Consider the following 26391-nt stretch of genomic DNA (forward strand, 5'->3'; position numbering starts at 1 on the left):
TTTTGTATTTATCCCTGTGTGTGCAAACAAAGTATATTACAAAGATTTTAAAATACACAAAACTAAACATTTTATATTACAATCTCATACTGTTTAATATCAATTTAAGACATAAAGAACACTCATTTTGCCTATATATATTTTCTGAAGTGTTTTTTTTTTACCTATTCAAAGAGGATAGTTTTGTCCAATTAAATGCTCACTTTTTCTCCAGTCACTTAAACTAGATCCTGCAGTGGAACCAACAACCTGTAAATGTCACTGTTATACAAAGAAATGTGATTTCCAACATCACCTGACCTTTGTGGCCCCTATAGGGACCTCAGGGCAGAATTTAAATTATTTGAGGCTTTATGGCATGTTTTTTGTTCTTAGGTAAAGAACATATTGTTAGTGTATATTCCTTAAAAGCCTATCCTGCCTTATCTCCATCTTCCCCTAGGAGGAATTCTCAGGCCAATCTTTGGTCATTCAGATTTTGGTTATCTTGTATTGACTGATACTATCTAATGAAAACTGGTTTAAACAAGAGAGTAGTTCAGCTGTTATTTAAAAAAGCCTGTTTAGAAATAAATTACAGTATTTTTGTTTTTAGTGTAAATTATGTTGCTGTATTAAATAAATCATATTTTCTTGTCAAACTTTTAAAGGATTATCCTTCTCTACTAGTGCTTCCGAAAACTCAGTGACCAATGAATAGCTAGATATGGACCAAGCCCTTCCTATTAGTTACTATTTAAATGTTAACATAATTTACTTACACCTAGATTACGAGTTATGCGCGCTATAGGGAAATTAACGAACGCAACAAAAGTCAAGTTATTTAACCCCTATAGCGCAGCCATTACAAGTTTTCAAACAGCTGTCTTGTGCGTGTGATATGGCTGTGTTAAGCTCCATACCGCACAAAATAGAAGCGCTGTTTTGACGTGCTCGTGCATGCTTCCCCCATAGACATCAATGGAGAGAGCGGGTCAGAAAAAAGCCTAACACCTGCGATCGAGGAATGAAAAGCTCCGTAACACAGCCCCATTGATGTCTATGGGAAAAATAAAGTTATGTTTAAACCTAACACCCCAACATAAACCCTACATCTAAACACCCCTAATCTGCCGCCCCCAACATCGCTGCCACCTACATAATGTTATTAACCCCTAATCTGCCACTTCCAATATCGCCGCCACCTAAATAAAGCTATCAACCCCTAATCTGCCGTCCCCAACATCGCCCCCACTATAATAAATCTATTAACCCCTATTCTGCCACTCCCCAACATCTCCGCCACTAAATAAAGTTATTAGCCCCTAAACCTCTGGCCTCCCACATCACTGTCACTAAATAAATCTATTAACCCCTAAGCCGTCAGCACCCCACATTGCAATAACCTAAATTAATCTATATATTAACCCCTAGGCCTAACGTAACCCTAACACCCCCTAACTTTAACATAATTAAAATAGAGCTAAATTAAACTTACAATTATTAACTAAATAATTCTTATTTAAAACTAAATGCTTACCTGTGAAATAAAACCTGAGCTAGCTACAATATAACTAATAGTTATATTGTAGCTAGCTTAGGTTTTATTTTAATTTCACATGTAAGTTTGTATTTATTTTAACTAGGTAGACTAGTCAGTAAATAGTTATTAACTATTTACTAACTACCTAGTTAAAATAAATACAAACTTACCTGTGAAATAAAACGTAACCTGCCTTACACTAAAACCTAACATTACAAAAATAAAAAACCTACCATTACAAAAAATAACAAACGAAATTATCCAAAATAATAAAAATTATTCCTATTCTAATACCCTTTAAAGAAAAAAAAACACTTCAAAATAAAAAAGCCTAATCTAGAATAAACTACCAAGGACCCTTAAAAGGGCCTTTTGTGGGCCCTTAAAAGGGCCTTTTGTAGGGCATTGCCCTAAAGAAAACAGCTCTTTTCCTACAAAAGAATAACAAACACCCCCTAACAGCATACAAACCCCACCCCCCAAACCCACAAAATAAAAATAAAGTAAAACCTAATCTATCCATTGCCCTGAAAAGGGCATTTGTATGGGCATTGCCCTTAAAATGGAATATAGCTCTTTTTCCTGCCCTTAAAAGGGCATTCAGCTTTTTTATGAAATGTCCAAGCCCTAGTCTAAAATAAAAACCCACCCCAAAACGAAAAAAAAAAACATTACACAAAATAACAAACAAATTATCAAAAATAATAAACATTATTCCTATTCTAATACCCATTTAAAAAAAAACACCCCGAAATAAAAAACCTAATCTAGAATAAACTACCAATAGCACTTAAAAGGGCCTTTTGTAGGGAATTGTCCTAAGTTAAACAGCTCTTTTACGTGAAAAAAAATAAATATACAAACACCCTCTAACCCCCATCCAAACCCACAAAATAAAAAATAACTATCTAAAAAAACCTATGTTAAAGGGACAGTCAAGTATAAATTAAACTTTCATTATTCAGATAGGACTTTTAATTTTAATTGACTTTCCAATTTACTTTTAGCATCAAATTTGCTTTTTTCTCTTGGTATTCTTACTTTAAACTAAACATAGGTAGGCTCATATGCTAATTTCTAAGCCTTTGAGGGCTGCCTCTTATCACATGCTTTTTAAATCTCTTTTCAACACAAAGAGACAGAAAGTACACGTGGGCTATATAGATAACACTGTGTTCAGGCACAGAAAGTTATTTAAGATCTAGCACAATACAATGCTAACTTTAAGACAATAGATAATAAACAGTCACAGTCATGTGATCAGGGGGCTGGAAGAAGGTTCCTAGATACAAGGTAATCACAAAGGTAAAAAGTACATTAATATAACTGTGTTGATTATGCAAAACTGGGGAATGAGTAATAAAGGGATTATCTATCTTTTAAAACAATAACAATTCTATGGTTGACTGTCCCTTTAACCATTGCCCTGAAAAGGGCATTTGTATGGGCATTGCCCTTAAAAGGGCATTTAGCTCTTTTGCTTTGTCCTGAAAAGGGCATTTAGCTCTTTTACCAAATGTCCAAACTAAAAAAAAAAAAAAAACACCCAAAAAAACCCATCACTAACCCTCGAAGATCCACTTACAGTTTTTTAAGTCCCGCTTAAACGATCATCATCCAGGCGGCAAAGTCCTCATCCGGGCAGAGAGAAGTTTTCATCCAAGCGGCCTCTTATATCTTCATCCAGGCGGCGAAGTCCTCATCCCGGTGGCAAGAAGTCTTCACCCAGGCGGCCTCTTCTATCTTCATCCAGGCGGCATCTTCTATCTTCATCCTGGCGGCACGGGTCCATCCTGAAGACATCTGGCGCGGAGCATCCTCTTCATACGGTCGCCGACGTACACTGTGGTACACTGTGATAAGCGTTTCCCTGAGGAAGGGGCGTGACCCTGAAATGCGTAGTGGTAACGTATACACAAAGTCTGGCCAGGCAAGTGTTTGCAGTTTTTTTCACTCTTTATCAGAACCAAGTATATTAGTATATTTTTATTGTATTATTGTTTTTTATTTGTGTTTTAATATAGCGTACATGTATTCTGTTGAATTTACATATTATTTGTTTTGCGGGTACTGATAGGCACCGCTTGAAATCTATATTAAACTATACCGGTCAAAACTACGCCATTAGGCGTCTGTTAGGAAGGTACTTGTTAAATATCTTTTAAATGTTTTAAAACTGAGATTTGTTAATAAAGCAAGTTGATATTTTTTATATATACATTGTGTATTTTGAATTTGTATTTGCTATATGCTGTTTCTATACTTCTAAAACAATTTTTCTTTTTTAATTTATTTGTTTAGCATAAGTGATAAAAATATTGAGAATAAAAAAGATACATACATATATATATATATATATATATATATATATATATAATTGCAACAAAGTAAGCAATTACTTTTTTTAGTGTGTGGCGCTTTCCTTTTTAACCTAAAAATGTACTTATTATATGAAGTGGTAATTCCTCTTGAGATTCTTTATTGGGTTGTCATATGGGTAATTATGGCCACATGCTTATCAGGCATATTGTGCCACATAAGCCTAGAGAAATAATATAAAATGTTTGACCATACATAATAATAATATTAGTACTCATCATCATCACCATAATAATAATAATAATAAGCATTGAAGTATATATGAAATATTTATTTTGCTCTATTTCCTTGTAAATTAATTCTGAAAAGTGTGGGTTTTATGATTCACAAGAGAAGTACATGTGTTAGACTACAGAAATGTAACCCTGTTACATTCTACACAGTGTTTGTCTAATCCGTGTAGTAGTCCCTTTATATCTGTCCCTCAGCACAGGAGATAAGAGGCTTTTAAAAGGTATGTCACTGGACTGGAAATGTACTATTTGGTTCACAAAATAGAAGTTTAAATGCTATTTATTACTCTGTGATAAGCGTTTCCCTGAGAAAGGGGCGTGACCCTGAAATCTTTGTACATAGATCTTTTGCAATGACTTATATGTCCCTTTAATCTCACCACCATGAACCATATGTGCAGCAGGTCATAAAACAGTACCTATTTATGTTCATAGTAGACAAGATGTGGTATTATTGTTAAATGCTTTCTAATTTATTGTTTTGCATAAAAATAGACATTTTTTTTAAATGGTCATTCTACTGTAAAATTAAAATGCATTATTTTGTTATTTTATTTTCATGTCACAGGACCACAATTTTAATAAAGTGTTTTAAATGAGTAAAATAAATAAAAAAAATAAAAAATTCTGTGTTTTGTTAGCACAACAATGTCCCTTTAAATACTATAATTTTTGGTTTATGGGTGTCTAGATGGCATATTTTGTGTTAATCTATATTATTATTAATATCTATGTGTATTTCAATATTACTGCCAAATAATAATTCCCATCATTATTAAATGCAACTTTGGAGTATGCTGTTTGCTGTCTGTAACTTACAATGTGTAAGTTATTTAATGGTTTTGGCTGAAATCTTTTTTTTTTGGGAGCAGTGCAAGACAACATCATTTAGTAATTGTGAAAAGGATGGGTGTTATTGACCTTAGCTAACCCTGCTGTGACATATCTATAAGAAAGCAGCTATGCAGCTGAGGAATTCCTTTTGCTAACACCCAGGGGACTCCACTGCTGCTGAGTGTGAAGACTGCAATAATCTGCCTGTGTCATCAGTTCAGTACGTGAGTTGGTTTATCCTGGGAGGACGATTCCACTTGAGCAGCCTTTAGCTGGGGCTGGGGCAGGGCAGCAGCAGCAGCAGTCTGCAGCAAACCTTGCAAACAAGCAGAAGTCTATAGTAACTCCGTCACAGGCTCCTGCACCACCCAGTTACTCTCAGTCACCTGTCTCTGATAAAGATACAGCTCTGCATTCTAACAGCTTTTTATCCTGGTGCCTCCATGGGATTTTAGCAGCTCTGCAGTAGTTTTTTTTTTTTTTAAATAGAATTTTTGGGAGCTAGCTCTCAGGACTGGACTATCATTGACATGGCTATTAACACAGATGCTCAGTACGAGAAGGAGCAGAGTGGCTCAGGTAACGCCTTGCCTGCAGACTCCCATGAAACTGAGAAGCTTCTCACATTTGTCTCAGATGGTAAGGAGGAGAACGGCATGAAAAAGTCCTTCTCTGTGACCATGTCCAGTGAGAAGTCCATGGCAGACCTAGATCAGAATGGGCACAGTCTTCCCTATAAGTCTGTGTCTGCAGGACAGCTGGAGTCAGCCCCCCTTTCGCCATCCAGAGCCAGCCTTGCCAGGGCTTCATCTACAGCAACCACCACCGCCCAGGACCAGGGCAGACCAACCGATTATCTGGTCCTGGCCATCTTCTCCTGCTTCTGCCCTGTTTGGCCAGTCAACATAGTCGCACTGGTGTTCTCTATCATGGTGAGTAGAATCCCACATGGGAGTCACCGCTATCAAAACTGCATATAGTCATAGAAGACAGCTTGAAGCCTCACTATGCAAAATATTATACATTTCTTTAAATCATAATATTATTTTTTTTAAACATATTTAAAATGCTTAACAGTCATCAGTAAAAAGTTATAGTAGAAGATCTGTAACTGCGTTATATGTAATGATGTATTGCAGGTATTCTAGAGTCAGTGAAATCACTTTTGTGTAACAGTTATTCATCTGCACTTGGTTTGTATTATTCATTCCTTATGTAATAATAATAATAATAATAATAATAATAATAAAAATCATAACATAATAGTCATATGCGATCTGTAGTTCTGGTTTCCTATAGAGCACGTTCTGCTTACTGTAAAATCATTACATTGCTTTCTCTGATAATGGGATACAGCAAGAGCCAGGCTCCTCCCTACGGTTTCCCTCATCCAATATAGTTTTTACTACCTCAGCAGTTGAAGTTTAAGACTATGCTGGTAATCAGATTCAGAAATAGGCAGATATATTGAAAAGCAAAGATTTATGTGCCATTGTTATCTGTTGTAGTGTAGCATATTCTGCATTTACCTAAATTAACTCTTAAAGGGACACACTCTTTTTCTATCATACACCTAAAAACTATCAATTAAAAGCAATCCGAATTGGAATGTGTGTGCGCTGATTGAAGCATGGACTTAATTACAGCTTATAAGGAAAAACTGCCACTGTTCTGTTGGCATAAAAGTGTAAACCTCCATAAGCATGAAAATAAAATAAAAAATACAACTTTTTAGTAAGCTTGACGACATTACATTTAAAATGTAATATTGTAATGCTTGAATGCCCCTTTAATAAACTAGATATAATAAGTACAGTTTTTTGCTTCTTTTAAATACAATACCCTTTTAAAAAATAGTATTTTTTAGTAAAAGAGATAAATTATCACTATAGATGACCAGTTAGGAATAATGTACTAGTCAACAGAAACACATCTCATGTGACACGCTCATGCATACTGTGGAAATAATGGACATCCTTTCAGAATACTGGCAAATAAAATGCCACAAACAGCTTATATTTTCTGTGCAACTTCAATAATTAAATCATCTTGTGGGTGGTACTTTAAATAATTTAGTATTAAATGTGCGCCTTGTGAAATAGCCAAAGAGGTAACAACCGGTCCAAAGGAAATTGACTATTTAATGTGCAGCACTAAGCAGATGAGGGAAAATGCTGTGCCCCAAGCAGAAGAGATACTAATGCCCTCACAAAATACCCTTATTGATTTGCAGACAGATGTGGATCAATAAAGGACTCTACGGTTGACATCAGCTCCACAAATTTATTTGCTCTGCAGCATTTGAGATCCAGAAATTTATATTTCATTTGGTTGTAAAATAATATATATAACTTAGTTCTTGAACTCAATTCTTTTAGATTTACTAACAGGCCAGATTTTCAGTTTTACCATGAATGAGAACAGGTTAGTCAATCACAGTAACGGAGTAGCTGATTATTATATTACATTATTATTATTATTATTATTATTATTATATTGTAATATACTTCAGACATTCTGAAAATCCAGCCTGTTAGTGGACTGATTTTAGGATTTCATTTGATAAGAACAGGTTTGTTTACCACAATTACTATGCAGTTGTTTATATCATATGTGCTTTCATTAAGACATCCTGAAAATATGGTTTAATTGTGAGGCCTGAATTTAATTAAAAAATAAATAAATAGAGTAAGACATAGGTCAGTGCTATACCAAAAGAAAAGGAGTGATGAACACTTTTATTCTTTGACAATATGTGTTTGTATTTCACTAATTGTCTATCTATCTATCTATCTATCTACCTAAATATGTCTATATCTTATTCTATGCATTTTATTGTGTTCTGTGTTCATCTAAATAGCAGTCACTCTGGCTAGAACACATCATTCTCACAGCACAAACTGCTACTGCAGTCATATAACTTGGGTGGGGACATGTAAATGAGAAAACGCTCAGTGCCATCAATTGTAGTTTTCATTCATTTACATTGATGCTTTTATGATTATGTTAGCTGTTTCAGCATAGCTATTTAAGCAAATAAAAAAAGAAATAAAAATAATTATTATTAATGGGCACAGCCAGTAAAACTACTTATTCAGTGGCCGTTTCTTGGCTCCATCTAGTCCTCATCATGTGGCATTCAGATCATTTCAAACAAGCAAAATAACACAGGTACTTAAACTATATGTAGAGAATAAAGTTGTGTATGCACACAATCTAACAGAAAAAAGATCATTTAAACGAAAAAGAGAAGTAATTCAAAAACAGTAAATTTATAGTTAGGTAGTTTTGAAACAGAATTTTTTTTTTTTACAAGGTAGAGGAAATGCATATTGAAGCTGTCCATGGTGCTGAACTAAATATTACATGAAAAATCTCTTAAATTCCTAGCAAAGTTGTCTGACTATGATACCTGTCTTCTACAATCCTGGCTTGCTTCACATATTACTGCATCTTCTGAAAATTATTTTGTTTGAATAAAAGAGCTTTTTGAATTCACATTTAATATGGTCTACTTCTTGTATTGAACCATTAATGTTAATAATTAAAGGGACAGTCTACTCCAGAATTTTTATTGTTTAAAAAGATAGATTATCCCTTTATTACCCATTCCCCAGTTTTGTATAACCAACACTGTTATATTAACCCCCTTAGTGCTAACGACGGCTCTGAGCCGTCGCAGTGTTTCCCACTCTGGTGCTAACGACGGTTCAGAGGCGTCGCTAGCACTCTCCCACCTTGAGGGAGATCTGGGGGCTCTCACCCGCTCCTACCCCGGGCCTGCATAGTGACAGGCATCGCCGGGGCTTCACGTTATGCACGGTGACGTCATGTGCAATAACGTGATGATGTCACCTCGCAACTTTATTTATACTTAAACATGTTAAGTATAGGAGCCTAACCTTTCCAACAGTCTAAGTCTTGGGGATCTAAAAAAAAAGTTAAAAAAATGTTTAAAAAACAAAACAAAAAAATCTTAGCACCCAGGTGGGAAAGTGCTTAGCACTCAAAGGGTTAATACACTTTTTATCTCTGTGATTACCATGTATCTAAGCCTCTTCAGACTGCCCCCTTATTTCAGTTCTTTTGACAGACTTGCATTATAGCCAATCAGTGCTGACTCATAAAAAACTCAACAGGAGTGAGCCCATTGTTATCTATATGACACACATGAACTAACACTGTCTAGCTGTAAAAACTGTCAAAATCCACTGCGATAAGATGTGGTCTTTAAGGTCTTATAAATTAGCATATGAGCCTACCTAAGTTTAGCTTTCCACAAAGAATACCAAGAAAACAAAGCATATTTGATGATAAAGGTAAATTGGAAAATTGTTTAAAACTGCATGCCCTATCTGAATCATAAAAGTTTAATTTTGACTAGACTGTCCATTTAATTAAAATTCATTGTGCAAATAAAAAAAAAATGAAAGGTTACATTTTAACAAAAAAAGTTATCCTCTTGTTTATTACATTTCCCTTTACTATAGTGTGAGCAATCCAACGCTTTGCCAATTCTTATACACATTACTTAGTTCATAAAAAAGCTATTTATTTTTCTTTAAACCAATATAGTGCAACTTAGTATCATGTTGATTATAATAGATAGAGAAGTGGCATTGCTTTATAGAAAGAAACAGTACAAATATGCAAAAGAAGAAACACTTGCTTAAAGGGACACTAAACCCAATTTTTTTATTTCATGATTCAGATAGAGCATGCACTTTTAAGCTAGTTTCTAGTTTACTCCTACTATCAATTTTTCTTCATTCTCTTGCCATCTTTATTTAAAAAGCAGGGATTTAAAGCTTAGGAGCCAGCCCATTTTAGGTTCAGCACCCTGGATAGCGCTTGGTTATTGGTGGCTACATTTAGCAAACCAATAAGCAAGCATAACCCAGGTTCTGAACCAAAAATGGGCCGGTTCTTAAGCTTTACATTACTGCTTTTTAAATAAAGATAGCAAGAGAATGAAGAAAAAATGATAGTAGGAGTAAATTAGAAAGTTGCTTAAAATTGCATGCTCTATCTGAATCATTAAAGAAAAATATTGTGGTTAGTGTCCTTTTAAATTACTTAAATAATATATGTTTCCATTCAATGTTTAAGCATGCCTCGATTTAACCTACTTAAAGTGATGGTAAACTCCATGTAGCCAAAAGCTGTTACTATAATCTGTGTTCTAATTATAATATGATCCAATTTTCGTCTAATCATTAATGTTAATGTAAAATAAATTACAAATGCAGTTTTTACATGAAGCCCCCTCCTGTTCCCCGCAGTCGAATAAGAAATCCTTCTGAGCAGCATCCAATCAGCAAACTTGTCGTTCAACAGGCTACCTTTTAGGTCGGCGTTATACGCATGCACATTATATCGCACTTCTCCCAACACGCTCCTCCAGTTGAAAGCGTTGCAAAAGGGCACAAAATTTGCACATGCATGTTAATGTTGCTCATGCATGGGGACACACTTCACACTGTCACGCCAAAGTAAACAATGAATCGTTCATTCTAGAGCATTTCATTGTTTACTTGGATCTGTGCCAGTAAGTGTCTCATAATGTTATTTTATAATAATATACGTATAGCACTTTTGAACTACTTATTATTATTTCAATTAACTGGAATTTACACCTAAATATATGCTATGTTAAAAATAGGTTATTATGGAGTATATAAAATGTTATTTTTAAATAAGGTATAAAAAATAAATCAGATATGATTGTTACTTTATTTTATGTGTGTGTATTACTGTATATAAATTATTGGCATACGTCATCTAGAGCCTTGCACATGCGCTATTAGAGAGCCGTGTCGGGAGCGCGCAGAGACTCTGACGTGTAGAGCGGGTGGGACCGATATGCACGTCACTTTGGTGCTTGAAGTTTTGTGGGAATGAGCTAAAACGTGATATACAATCATTAGAAAATGATAAATATAAAACTAAAGTAGGTAAAACAAAATTGTTGATGCGGTTCAAGTATTAGATGTATGAAGGGTGTAATTACACAATTGTACAAGTGCGGTGTTTACCATCACCTTAATGTTTTCATGATAAAGTATTACCTTTTAATATGTACTTTTTAAAATCTATAATGTAATTATGAAATTTTTTAAATCTGTTAAAATGTTAATTGAATATGTTCCTTTACTTTACAAAAATAACTAACTGAGCAATGTTTGTTAAGGTACTTAGCAAGTTTCTATTCAACTGTGTGCAATATATGTACATTTTGTACAGATTTTCACTTACCAGTCAATGTCAAAATTAAACTGATTATACATTTTCTAAGCTTAATAGAGTTTTATATTAAATAAACTGCCAAAAAGCTCCATATTGTAAGATATAAGCAAAAAAATGTTTTTGGGCAAACAGAACTGAACATCTAGAGCCAATAAGTAATCTAGTATTCAAAAGTTGCATAGTACACTGTATTTGTTTAACTTGACAAAAAAAATATAATTAAACACTGATATATATTTTCTTTTACAAGTTTCAACCCCTTATCCTCCAAGGAGTAATCAATTGTAATCCTTAATATATTTAGATAGATAAAGAGATAGATAAATAGATAGAGATATAGTATTAGCATTGTTAGAACTGAGGTTGTGATTAATCACATTCAGATTGAATATATAAAATATAACACTTGTACAAGGTTTATCACATTTTATTTAATAGCTGGCTCTTCTGAGATTGAAAGTGTCACATTTGTTTGCAAAACAGCTTGTGCTCATTGCAAATGAATGCAGCAGATAATTCCTTGTCCCAGCTGGCTGATTTTCCTTATGTTTATGGGTAACTAGAAATATTATCCTGTTATTTATGTCAGTGTGTTTGTAAACCATGACAAAATGCCATGCCAGTATTGTGTCACTGGAGAAGTTACTCAGAATTTGAATTGACATACATTGTTCACTGATAAAATATCAAGCGACATGTTACAATATTTTTGGCCTGAATAGTCAGTTTAAAGGGACAACTAGTCATTACTTTTGTTTACACTCCCTAAAGAATCCTAAAGTCAAATTCTGTTATTTGTGTATTCTGCAAAATGCTGTAGAACCAGCTACATTTCACACCGTCATTGCTTACAGTAGTAAACACACTAATTAACGGCTAGCCCTAATTGACAGCAATCAAGGGAGGTAAGATAAACATACTCACCAGGGTATATAGGTAGTATGTTGGCACAATATATTGTTTTCTAAATTGGTAATAAAGGTTTATTTTGTATGAAAATGCAACAAAAATAAATTGTGACCTTTTTTTGAATAAGATTGCTGTCAGAAAAAGCCAAGGCATGTGATTCTTTATCATTTTACATAAATTGTGACATACAAATACAAATCTAAATGTGAAGAAGAAAAGCTGCTAATATAAGAGCTGTGAAGAAATAATCAAAATCAATATTCCTTAGTACTTTATTGTTTAAAACAAGGCAGAATAAGCAATTTGGACATATTAAAGCATGTTGTAGGGTAAAACATAAAAAAATATACAGGTGGCCCTCGGTTTACAGTGGTTCAATTTGCACCGTTTCAGAATAACAACCTTTTTTTCAGTCATGTGACTGCTATTGAAAAGCATTGAGAAGCAGTGTATTGATTAAAATAGCCAGTAGGTGAAGCTGTTCGCTTGTGTTGCAGCAAAGATATGCAAGCCTAGCAAGCTGAAATTAATCAGTTTAACCAGACCTGAGCTATCGAGCAGCTTGCAAAAGAACAAGATCTTCCTGTCTATAAATCAGTCCAGATTGGAATGCATAGAAATAGCTGTTTGCAGAAAAATGCAAGTAAAGTCTGTGTTGTGTGATTACTTTATTAGGTTTATAATGCTGTTTAGCAAATGTTTTTGTTCATTTAACTTACTTTAATTATATATTCTATGCTGTGTGATTAGTTTTTGTTTCAAAGCTTTAAAAATAATGTATTAGGTGTTACATATGCCAATTTTGAGAGGGGCCTGGAACCTAACTCCCTCACTTCCCATTGACTTACATTATAAACTGGGTTTCAATTTACAACGGTTTCGATTTACAAGCATTCCTTCTGGAACCTAACCCCGGCGTAAACTGAGGGCTACCTGAAAGAAGACCACATGCTACAGTGAGTTTTCCTGCTGCTATAAGAACTGTAATCAAAACATCAAAATCAATATTCCTCTGTATAGTGTTGTATGATGCAAGTGAGAATAATCATTTTAGGCATGTTAAGCCATGTTGTATGTTACATGAAATATGTTAAAAAGTTTACCTGAGATGTTGATGTGCTGAGGATGTCAGCCATTTCTCCACATTTAATTGAAAGCAAAAGAGCAGCTACTTCCTAGGCAAACTGCTGAAGTGAATGTTGTGACATCACAAGTCCTTTAGCAAAATGGGATCTAGATTTATTTTTGACAGTGTTTTGACACATACTTGGCCCAATCCAATATACGGCGTAGGTTTCAGCGTAAGCGCAGTTCCTAAGTGGAACCTTGAACCGCGTACCTTGAATTCCTATTCAGTGTACGGTGGAGATCGTATGAAGAGGATCCTCCACGCTCCATGGCTCTGCGATCGCCGGTCTTCACTTCCAGGCTTGCCGGTCTTCAGTTCCAGAGTCGCCGGTCTTCAGCTCCGCGGTCATCGGTCTTCAACTCCGCCCTCCGCTCCGCACCGGCTGGTTCCTGGAAGAAGAAAGAAGAGGTCGCCACTTGGAAGAAGACTTCAACGCCTGGAACAGGACCTTCTCTGCCGGTCTTCAGGACAGGTGAGGACCACTTGGGGGTTAGACTTAGGGTATTTTAAGGGGTTTTTGGGGGGTTTATTTTATTTAGATAGGGTGGGCAGAAAAAGACCTGAATGCCCTTTTAAGGGCAATGCCCAACAAATGACCTTTTCAGGGCAATGGGTAGTTTAGGGTTTTTAGTGTTAGGTTATTTTTTTAGGGGTTTTGGTGGGTAGGGGGTTTTACTGTTGGGGGGGGCTTTGTGTATATATTTGGAAAAAGAGCTGATTATCTTGGGGCAATGCCCTGCAAAAAGCCCTTTTAAAGGCTACTGGTAGTTTATTAGATTAGGGGGTGTTTTTATTTTGGGGGGCTTTTTTATTTTCATAGGGATTAGGTATAATTTTTTAAAAATTTTGTAATTTTCTTTATTATTTTCTGTAATCTTAGATTTTTTTATTTTCTGTAATTCTAGCTTAAAGGTACAGTCTACTCCAGAATTTTGATTAGACTGCCCCTTTAATTTATACTTAGCTTATTTGTATTTTTAAAGTAGTGTTAGTTTTTTTAATTTAAGAGTAACTTTAGTTTTTTGTAAATTAGGTAATTTTGGTTCATTTAGGGGGTGTTAGGTTAGGAGGGTTAGGTTAGGGGGGTTAGGTTAGGAGTTAGGTTTATTGCGTTGTGGGCTATGGCGATTTAGGGGTTAATACTTTAATAGGTTTATTGCGTTGTGGGCTATGGCAGATTAGGGGTTAATACTTGGATATGTTTATTGCATTGTGGGTTAATGGTGGATTAAGGGTTAATAGTTTTAATAGGTAGTTTGCGATGTTGGGGTTTTAGGGGTAAATTGAGTTATTACTTGCGGTGTGGGTTTGATGGCGGATATAGGGGTTAATAGACTTTATTAGTTATTGCGGTGGGGGATTGCGGTTGACAGGTAGATAGGCATTGCGCATGCATTAGGTGTTAGTTTATTTTTGCAGGCATTTTCGGGAGTTACGATGCTCCCTTACTCAGCGCAAGGCTTGCTACGACTGTCTTTTATGGCGAGGTAAAAATGGAGTAAGATTTCTCCATTTTCCCCACATAAGTCCTTGCGCTGTATATTGGATACTGATTTGCGAAGCTTTTCTATGTTAGCTTATGGGAGTAAAAATTGCGGGCGACGGGTGAAATATACGCGTGTAACTTGTATGTTACGCCGTATATGTGATACCAAAACAGCGCAAAAAACGGCGTCGCCGGATTTTGCAGGCAACGCTGCATATTGGATAGAGCCCACTGAAAGTGTAATTCCCAAAAAAAAGAATTGTACTTCCAAATGAAAAAATCGTATTGTATATTCCAAAAAAGAAGATTGTACTTCCAGAAAACAAAAATGGTACTTCCAAAAAAAAATTACAATTGTGTTTGTAATTAAAGATTTGTATTCTAGAAAAAAAAGTATTTTAAAAAAATAATGTGTGTTTGAAAATATAGATTTGTATGTCACAATTTATGTACAATGATAAAGAATCTTATTCCATACTTTTTCTGCAAGTGCTTTATATTCTAGCAGACTTTAAGGGAAAAAATTATGAAACTTGTATATTTAAAAAAGAAGATATTTTTAGATTCTGATCTTCTGATCTGCATTACTTCATTCCTCTAGCATTGTCCCTCTGGTATCAGAGGTTGCTCACAGAGCTGTTCCCAGTTGCACTGCAATGCACACTATAAATCTCTCTGGACAATTTCTCATTCCAACTGTAACCTACAGTATATTGTATCATCTTTTTCACTGCAGCTTTACACGAGACTTCTCCATGAGCAAATAGATTTATTTGTTTAAAATAATCTAATAATGGTATACATCTGTATTTTGCACAGAATAATACTTTTATTAGTGTGTGGACTGAAATAGATAGATGAAAGAATGATAGATAAATAGATATATAGGAGCCAATTTACCAAGCAGCGGATGCTGCTTAGTTTGCGCACCAGGAACAGGAGTTAAGAAGCAGATACGATCGGAATGATTGACACCCCATGCTAGTGGCCGATTGGCCGCGAATGTGCCGGGGGCAGCATTGCACAAGCATTTCACCAGAAATGCTTGTGCAATAATAAATGCCGTCAGCGTATGTTGTCGGCATTTAGCATTGTCGGGCGGGCATAATCCACTACAGCAAATCATGTCCGCCTGACATTTAATAAATCGGTCCCAAGATTAGATATATAGACAGACAGACAAGTGGCTGGTTAGACCACTGGTTACATTTTTAAATGTGCCCCAACTGCCCTCCAAAAAATTGTGTAGTGCCTTTTGGTAAATAAAACATATGAGCATTTAAAAAAAAAAAAAAAAAAAAACTGCACTAAGCAGTTTTATGGGGTTAAAAGTGGCGGGCACTGAAAATTGTCTTTACATTGCGGTCTATGGGGACTGTGCTTATATACATATATATTTATGTGTTAATATCTGTGTGTATATATTTATACACATATAAATTTACAATCTGCTGTCCATCGATGCGCGACTTACCCCCTTTGCTGCACTAGTTCTCATGTCGTGTCTCACAGCATGAGAAAGAGGCTCCCATTGGAGCCTATGGAAGCACGCTCTTGTGAGCACAAAGCGTCTGTGTAATGCGAATGCGACCTCGCTAAGCATACCTAACTTGTAATACCAGCGCACATTTGCGTGTGCTAGTATTACTAAGTGGAGTGCAACTATCGCTTTCGCGGAAGCAATATTTTGCGCTCCACTTATAATCTAGCCCTTAGTTGTCCAAGGTGGCCCAGGTATGCTTGCAGTGCCTTCAAGTGTGCTTGCCTGCTCCCTTTCTGAGATCAAAGGTCGGATTTAAAGGGACAATAAAGTCAAAATTAAACTTTCATGATTCAGATTGTCAGTATATGGCTGGGTTATAACACAATATAGTTAATAATTTTTTTTAAAATAAACCCTTAATTAATATGCATAATTAACACAATGAGATTCCAAGATATTAGCTGCTAACATTCAACAGTACAATCAGCTATATAGCCACAATTGGTTCTAATACAATTCTAATTAGGACACTAAAAGTACATATCTTCTTAATGTAAACAGTCACTTTAAATGTTTACTTATAATTAAAACCAATTTTAAGATATATATATCTATATTTTTCAAAGATAAATTACTTAGCATACAAAAGAAAAGCTTAACACTATACAGGACTATGAAACACAGTTTAAAATACAGGGTGCCCCTTTAAATCTATTAATTACAATTTGACTATGGTCTTACCAATTACCTTTGTTTAAAATATAAAAAATTGGAACAACCATACATCACCAAAATTGACCAAATCGATAATTCAGCTTCAAAACTTGTTCCACCTCATATGAAAATAAGTGTAATTGCATTTGATAAGAAAAAGTATGGCCCACTTTGCTTATAGTTTGACTGTGTCCAACGCAACAGTCAGTTCAGCAAAATCATCAGCAGCCAGTCCCTTCTCCTATCCTGCACACAGCTTATCTTGTCTTTTAATAATTGATGAAACAAATGGGTGGCCCTACGGATCTGCTTTGTGATTGGATCATTTTGGCAATGTATGTTGCTAGGGAGATGCATCTTTGTTAACAATCAATTGTCTTTTGGTTGTAATTCTTGCATTGCAACACCGGATTTTGGCCATCGGATGGCAGCATGACAAACAAACAGCAATACATTTAATCATTTCTAACATTTAAAAATGTTTCTTTAAAATGTGTAATAAATGCCATAATTTCTTTACATTAATAATTTACATGTTCAAATGTATTGTACTATGTCACATTATTCCTTCTGATTATTTTAATATGAAACATCAGTATTCTTTTTAATATCATATTACATCAAAATAGTTTATACTGCTAACTATTAGCTTAAAATTTAAAATAGTCTTCAGTATCCTGGCATTTATATAAAAACCATAGCGTATTTCATATTCAATACTGCACTGCATCCCAACATGAATATAATATATTTCATATTTCTAATAAATCTTGAATGCATGAATCGTGTCTATGCAGATCTGAAATAAAAATAATAGTGTTATTAATCATTGCTTTTTAGTTCCACAGATATCCATATTCATATTCTTCCTGTCATTTTCCATTAGCTTCCTGGAACATAGAGAAATTTTATTAATTTTGGAATAACTTAAACATTTTATATCTATCTATCTATCTATCTATCTATCTATATATATATATATATATATATATATATATATATATATATATATTCATTTCTATGCTGTATTTTGGGGTTAAGAGTATAATTTAAAACATGTGTTTTTAGTTGGTCAAATTTCCATTGCTTCAATACACAGACGGGTAATTAACAAGTCTATGCTAATCACTATGCAGCCAGAATTACACTTGTTTATCTCCATACATTCCAGGATGTGTGCTGATTTGGTTGACCATCAGCCCTTTTTTGCTACCCCCTGCAGGGCTGTGAGCTTCAAAAGCTATGTTAATCAGGAAAAAAGTGTCTCCTATCTGATTTCATATACTGAGCATATAGCCAAATATAGATTGACCATCTCTTATTGAAGTTTTTGCCTTTGCAATGGTTCAATGGTCCTATTGTAATTTAAGCTATAAAACTCTTTCTCAAAATCACTTTTACAACATTCCTTTTTAAGTGACTTTGTGACCCATCCTGTGTGATCACAGCAGTGGGGGAGGATTGAATATGGGTTTCAAGTCAATTTTAATGTTTTATGAATGAATTAATCATTTGGTGCTGATAGGCCAAATATATATATATATATATATATATTAATCTTCACATATACCTTGACAAGATAAAGCATGCAGTTTTAACAAACTTTCCAATTTACTCCCATTATTAAATTGTACTCAGTCTTTTTATATGCACTCTTTCTGAGGCACCAGCTTCTACTGAGCATTTGCACAAGTTCACAGGGTATATGTATACTAGTCTGTGGTTGGCTGATAGCTGTCACATGATACAGGAGGCTGGCAAATGAGGGGGAATAACATTTGTCAGAAACAAGCCTACTGCTTATTTGAAATTCAGAGGAAGTGATATTGCATTTTCTTTTTTATTATGCACTTGTTAATTATGCAATTCTACCATATTTAATGGTCCTTTAATTAACCTTAGTATTAGCCTGTGTCCACTTACTACATCATAGATGGACAACCCAACTAATCATAAAGTGAAAATGTCTGGACTTTTTTTTGGGTGGTACAATACAATGGCTGCAAAGGAAACTTGTACATAAAGTTTGGTTAGCAGCTGTAATTGCTTGCCATTCGCATTTGCCTTTGCAATAAACGTGCCCGGGCATAGGAACGATCACCTTCTCTACTTCAGGAGTCATAGTTAACAGCAGGTACTTTCTCAGACTAGTCACTTGCTTTTTGAGCTAAAGATCTGACCAAGAAGGTTAGCCAAAATATGTCAAATTGCACAGTTGCTATCACTGAAGAACTGGCCACAACAGTTCTGCCCTCTACGAGGAGGTGCAGGCAGCTGGGCGGCCCACTCAGACAGCGCAGGCTGCTTACAAATTGGACACCAATGACATTCAGCAGAAGAGGATGTCACCACAAATCTTTCCTTCCCACATGGGACATATGGAAGTTGGCAGACAATTTTGGGATCCACACCCAGTTGCTTGAATGAAGATTATTGCCCTGAATCATTTGCTAAAATGAAGATCCCCTACCTGATGAATCTGGGAGCTCCTCAGCATCTGATTTCCTCCTCTCTTCAAAGGCTCATTCTGCGATCTGTGCCAATTAAACAGTTCATTCATAAAGAGTATGCAGAGGATAGTGCAGAATGGAATGATCTTCCAAGAATATATGATTACCCCTTCACCACACATGCTCCAACTTCTTTGCAGTATCTACAGCAGTTTATTGAGGACATGTTCTGTTCTGAATGGCACAAATTCATGTGACTGTTTGGATTGCTCGTCATATGTCAGCTATTGTTTGGTGCTAAGACGCCTTTCTTAGAGGACAGGTACTGCTAGGATTTGTGTGGGGTAAGGTGCTTTCAAGCTTCTGGCAGACACGGATGTAACACTATCCCTTGTTATGGACTTTCAAACAGTTTTTTTTAACTTTTTAGATGGTTGCTGCGATAGCCTTTATTATGGTTTACTAGTAAAGTTTTATTTTTGTTTTATAACTTTATAGGTACTTAAAGGGACACTGAACCCAAATTTTTTCTTTCATGATTCAGATAGAGCAGTGATTTGCAACCTTTTTTTTGCCATGGCACACTTTTTTACATTAAAAAATCCTGTGGCACACCACCATCCCAAAATTTTACAAAATCACACATTGTAGCCTAATACAGGATATATATATATATATATATATATATATATATATATATATATATATATATATATATATATATAGTGAGTGCAGAATTATTAGGCAAATGAGTATTTTGACCACATCATCCTCTTTATGCATTTTGTCTTACTCCAAGCTGTATAGGCTCGAAAGCCTACTACCAATTAAGCATATTAGGTGATGTGCATCTCTGTAATGAGAAGGGGTGTGGTCTAATGACATCAACACCCTATATCAGGTGTGCATAATTATTAGGCAACTTCCTTTCCTTTGGCAAAATGAGTCAAAAGAAGGACTTGACAGGCTCAGAAAAGTCAAAAATAGTGAGATATCTTGCAGAGGGATGCAGCACTCTTAAAATTGCAAAGCTTCTGAAGCGTGATCATCGAACAATCAAGCGTTTCATTCAAAATAGTCAACAGGGTCGCAAGAAGCGTGTGGAAAAACCAAGGCGCAAAATAACTGCCCATGAACTGAGAAAAGTCAAGCGTGCAGCTGCCAAGATGCCACTTGCCACCAGTTTGGCCATATTTCAGAGCTGCAACATCACTGGAGTGCCCAAAAGCACAAGGTGTGCAATACTCAGAGACATGGCCAAGGTAAGAAAGGCTGAAAGACGACCACCACTGAACAACACTCACAAGCTGAAACGTCAAGACTGGGCCAAGAAATATCTCAAGACTGATTTTTCTAAGGTTTTATGGATTGATGAAATGAGAGTGAGTCTTGATGGGTCAGATAGATGGGCCCGTGGCTGGATTGGTAAAGGGCAGAGAGCTCCAGTCCGACTCAGACGCCAGCAAGGTGGAGGTGGAGTACTGGTTTGGGCTGGTATCATCAAAGATGAGCTTGTGGGGCCTTTCGGGTTGAGGATGGAGTCAAGCTCAACTCCCAGTCCTACTGCCAGTTTCTGGAAGACACCTTCTTCAAGCAGTGGTACAGGAAGAAGTCTGCATCCTTCAAGAAAAACATGATTTTCATGCAGGACAATGCTCCATCACACGCGTCCAAGTACTCCACAGCGTGGCTGGCAAGAAAGGGTATAAAAGAAGAAAATCTAATGACATGGCCTCCTTGTTCACCTGATCTGAACCCCATTGAGAACCTGTGGTCCATCATCAAATGTGAGATTTACAAGGAGGGAAAACAGTACACCTCTCTGAACAGTGTCTGGGAGGCTGTGGTTGCTGCTGCACGCAATGTTGATGGTGAACAGATCAAAACACTGACAGAATCCATGGATGGCAGGCTTTTGAGTGTCCTTGCAAAGAAAGGTGGCTATATTGGTCACTGATTTGTTTTTGTTTTGTTTTTGAATGTCAGAAATGTATATTTGTGAATGTTGAGATGTTATATTGGTTTCACTGGTAAAAATAAATAATTGAAATGGGTATATATTTGTTTTTTGTTAAGTTGCCTAATAATTATGCACAGTAATAGTCACCTGCACACACAGATATCCCCCTAAAATAGCTATAACTAAAAACAAACTAAAAACTACTTCCAAAACTATTCAGCTTTGATATTAATGAGTTTTTTGGGTTCATTGAAAACATGGTTGTTGTTCAATAATAAAATTAATCCTCAAAAATACAACTTGCCTAATAATTCTGCACTCCCTGTATGTATGTATACACACACACACACACACTGTACTGTGCTGTCATGCCATGCCTCTTGCAAACTATACGTGACATATTGACATTCATTCACAAACATTCATAATGATTGCCTGTGAATGAATGTCAATGTCATGGTTGTAAATGATGCCTGATGAGCCTGTCACATACCTCCCAATATTTAAAAATTTGAAAGAGGGACACCCCCGCACTGTTGTCAGTCTGCCGCGGCACACCTGAGGATCTCTCATGGCACACTGGTTGAAAAACACTGAGATAGAGCATGCAATTTTAAGCCATTTTCTAATTTATTCCTATTATCAATTTTTCTTCGTTCTCTTGCTATCTTTATTTTAAAAAGCAGACATCTAAGCTTTTTTTTTATTCAGAACTCTGGACAGCACTTTTTTATTGGTGGATGAGTTTATCCACCAATCAGCAAGAACAACCCATGTTGATCACCAAAAATGGGCCGGCATCTAAACTTACTTTCTTGCATTTCAAATAAAGATACCAAGAGAATGAAGAAAATTTGATAATAGAAGTAAATTAGAAAGTTGCTTAAAATGTAATGCTCTATCTGAATCACGAAAGAAAAAATTTGGGTACAGTGTCCCTTTAAGGTTGACAGTTTTTTCCTCTTTAGTTTTTCTGTTATATCTACACACTGTAAAAATGATTTGCAATAATAATAGCCCTAAGATACTGTCCTGCTTAGCTGAGTACTTATTTAAAGGGAAAGTCTAGTACAAAATAAAATTTCATGATTCAGATAGGCCATGTAATTTTAAACATTTTTCCAATTTACTTTTATCACCAATTCTACTTTGTCCTCTTGGTATTCTTAGTTGAAAGCTAAACCTAGGAGGTTCATATGATAATTTCTTAGACCTTGAAGGTCGCCTCTTATCTGAATGCATTTTGACAGTTTTTCACCACTAGAGGGTGTTAGTTCATGTGTGTCATATAGATAACACTGTGCTCATGCGCTGATTGGCTAAAAGGCATGGCTGTCAAAAAAACTGAAATAAGGGGGCAGTCTGCAGAGGCTTAGATACAAGGTAATCACAGAGGTAAAAAGTGTTTTAATATTTTTAATAATCTGGTGTAGGCTGTCCCTTTAACAGTAATTATTGTAGACACAATATTTCTCAAACAGAGGATTTTTACTGTAGAGCAGTTTGGTTGCATTTAAAAGGACATAAAACAAGTTGGGATAGAGACAAAATATAATAATATGTACTTTAATTATTTTACCTGCAAATTTATACTGCAGTGTCTCGCCATTAATCCTTTCTTTTAAGTTTCCGAATTGTACAGCTCTAACTCCCCCCACACAATTCCTTTTATGGCTGTATCTATATCTAGCTTAGCTTTGGTAGAATGCAAGACTTTAACACTCATTATCTGCTGGCGCATGCCTAGACGCAAATAAGCTGCTGTGTACTTAGTTGAAATACAATGTCTGTGTTTGTGATGCTTAACACTGATGAGGGGGGTGGATCAGACATCTCCAGACTGCATGGTTATGTATGTAATTTTGCTTATTTTTGAAAATTATTTTAAAATACTTGCCAGCAATTTTTAAACCATTTTTATTAACGCAAACTATTTTTACTTAAGGATATGCACAAATCTCAACATGTTTTATGACACTTTAATATGAAATAAAGCTTGCAATTTGATTGTGTAGTCACTTTATGGTAGATTCTGTTGCTGTTGACATTATTTTAATCAAAATGTAAGTCTGTGAGGATTCGTATGCTGCTTTAAGCTTTTCAAATTATTAAAGGGACATAATACTCATATGCTAAATCACTTAAAACTGATGCAGTATAAATGTAAAAAGCTGACAGGAAAATATCACCTGAGCATCTCTATGTAAAAAAGGCAGATATTTTACCTCACAATCTCCTCAGCTCAGCAGAGTAAGTTCTGTGTAAAAAGTTATAATTCAGCTGCTCCCAGCTGCAGGTGAAAAAAAATAATAAAATGAAGAAATAAACAGCAGCCAATCAGCTTCAGCAGTGCTGAGGTCATAACCTCTTTTACTGTGATCTGATGAGATTTGACTTAACTCTCATGATATTTCATGGTAAACTTCCTTAAACTGAATAGGGAAATAAGATGAGTGTGCACAAAAGCTCACTCCCTTAGCTGTCCTGGGACAGACATACTGAGTTGCTGCTTAGAAGTCCTTTACAATGGGATGTGGCTACTGAGGAACTTTTGAGGTAAAATATATTTATTTTTTACATAGAGATGTTCAGGTGATATTTTCTAGTCAGCTTTTTACAGCTATGCTGCTTCACTTTCAAGTGTTTCAACATTTGGGTATAATGGCCCTTTAAGAATATAACCAGAATTTAAACTTTGCAATCTGTTTTATTGAAAATTACATGCTGTATTGCACACTAAGCAACATAACAATAAATAACAATGATTGATTTAGATGTAGCATGTTTAGGATCTCATGATGTAACTGATATGGAACAATGACATCTGTCATTTAAAGGTTATTTTATTTTAAGACTTGATACAATTCTGATTTTATGCATTAGGAACAACTTCCTGTTTCTAATGTATCACTAACAACTCTGTACAGTGCATACATTACCATCTCTTGTTTAAAGTGTACTTTTAAATGTTAAAATCCACCTTTTTAAAAAAACTGTAAGACATGGAACAGTTTGAGAATTGGAAGTGCACACTGCATACTTCACAAGCCAAATTCTTCTACTTAGCTGGCTCTAACTGGCCCCAGCAAGGGGTCAGTTATAGAATTCAAACAATAATAGTTTTGCTAACTTTATGACATTGGATAGCCAAGTCCGGATAGGTTCTTCCAAGTAAGGCAAGTGATGAGGAGATTTTGGCTATTGAAAAAACAAACAAATGCAGCAAACAAGGTGTTAAAGGGACATTCCAGTCAAAATTTAAATGCACATAGATGAATTACATCTTTGAAAAGAAACATATTTGCAGTATACATGTATTGGCAAAAATGGTTCTAGTTAAAGGTATCACTGTTTTAGTGTTAGCATTTTTCTGTGCATGTGAAGCATAGCTAGATTTTCTCAGAGCACCAGCATTTTAAATACTACAGCAGCTCAGAGCACCAGTAGGGTTGTATAATGTCAGCAATTAACAAATTGAGTCATTGCCAGATGGTACAATCACCATAGGCTCTCTGACCAAGTGCTGTGTTTTGCTGGTGCACGGTGCATATTTAAAGGACAAGTCAACACTCCATGATATCAGCATGCTGTAAATGTTTGCACAAAGTTAAAATAATAATTTAGAGCTGTACCTGGTTAAAATGTGCCTCATAATCGTTGAAAACAATTGTTTTGAAAATCTTTTTGCTTTACCATCCTCCCAGGTCATGTGGGTGATGTTGCATAATGAAAACTGCATGTACGCATATGCAGTTTTCCTCCACTACGCATGTCCGACCGGAAATGGTGACGTTGCATGTGACATCACTGGCAAAACAGGATTGTGCTTCTTTCGTGGAGCAGTGCACATAAAAGACTGTGCACTGCTCACATAGGCAGAAAAGCACCTGCCTGCAGGCAAATAGTAATAAAAGCTTATAATGGAGAAACGTATGCAACTGACATGAAAGGGAACAGCCCCAGCTTTATTGCTGATACAGCCAAGCTGCTCCCTTTCATGCTATGCCAGATGGTTTGCTCGAATTCATCAATGCACGGAAGTCACTGAAGCCATGTTGGATGTGTGTTCATGCGTACATTGAAAATAGCATGCAAATTAACGCACTATTGATTGGCTGGAAACCGTTGTCAATAACTGTGAGGGAAATACTCCTCTGGCCTGGGGTGGAGGGACAGCAGTGGCAAAATGGAAGAAGCTGCAGTTTTAAGTTAAGTTTTCTTCCTCTTCACCACATTAAAGGGACATGAAACCTACTTTTTTTTTTTTTTGCTTTCATGATTCAGATAGAGAATACAATTTTAAACAACTTTCCAATTTACTTCTAGTATGTTATTTGCTTCATTCTATTGGTATTATTTGTTGAAGAAACTGCTAAGCACATTGGCGAGACAATAACATGAGGCATGTATTTTCAGCCACCAATCACAAGCTCCTGAGCCTACCTAGGTATGCGTTTCAACAAAGCATAGCAAAGGAACAAAGCAAATTAGATAATAAAATCACAAGTTCTGAATTATGAAAGAAAATAATTGGGTTCCATGTCCCTTTAAACTCAGGCTGGTAAAATGCTTGGTGAAGGCAATGGCAAAGACGGACTCTAAAGGGTTCCCGACTAGAAAACTTTCAAACAAACGAATAGGTAAACTGAAACAAGAGGTCTTTGTTGGACCCCAAATCCGATATATCCTAAAAGATAGAGTGTTTATGGAAAATCTGACTGGGGAAGAATGAGAAGGTTGGATGAAATTTGATTTCTGTGATATTGTCAATAAACTTCTGTGTGCATACAGGAAAATGGGATGTTGCATATAACTTAAGCTACACTTTCTACACTCCCATTTAAATGTCTTCCCTATTAACCTTGGTGATGAACAAGGTAAACATTTCCACCAAGATATCAGGTCAATGGAACAGTACTACCAAGGTTTCTGGAATGATGGAACACTACTGTTTGATATTGTATCATAATGCCCCTGATGCAGTGTACCACAGACATGGACAGTCATCACATTTTTGAATAATATTTACTTGCATAGCTTAAATCC

At 35.6% G+C, this 26391-nt stretch overlaps 1 protein-coding gene across 1 annotated transcript in view; it reads left to right on the forward strand.

Annotated features, from left to right (window-relative positions):
- The first annotated feature begins 5294 nt into the window (after positions 1-5294).
- Positions 5295-26391, forward strand: part of TRARG1 (trafficking regulator of GLUT4 (SLC2A4) 1) — a 101106-nt gene continuing 80009 nt past the window's right edge. Inside the window, exon 1 of the mRNA XM_053706132.1 lies at positions 5295-5900. Coding sequence (XP_053562107.1) covers positions 5499-5900 — 402 coding nt within the window. The 5' untranslated portion in view covers positions 5295-5498. The remainder of the gene's footprint in view (positions 5901-26391) is intronic.

The sequence above is a fragment of the Bombina bombina genome, chromosome 3 (genome assembly GCF_027579735.1).
Source record: "Bombina bombina isolate aBomBom1 chromosome 3, aBomBom1.pri, whole genome shotgun sequence".
In the NCBI taxonomy this organism is placed as follows: domain Eukaryota; kingdom Metazoa; phylum Chordata; class Amphibia; order Anura; family Bombinatoridae; genus Bombina; species Bombina bombina.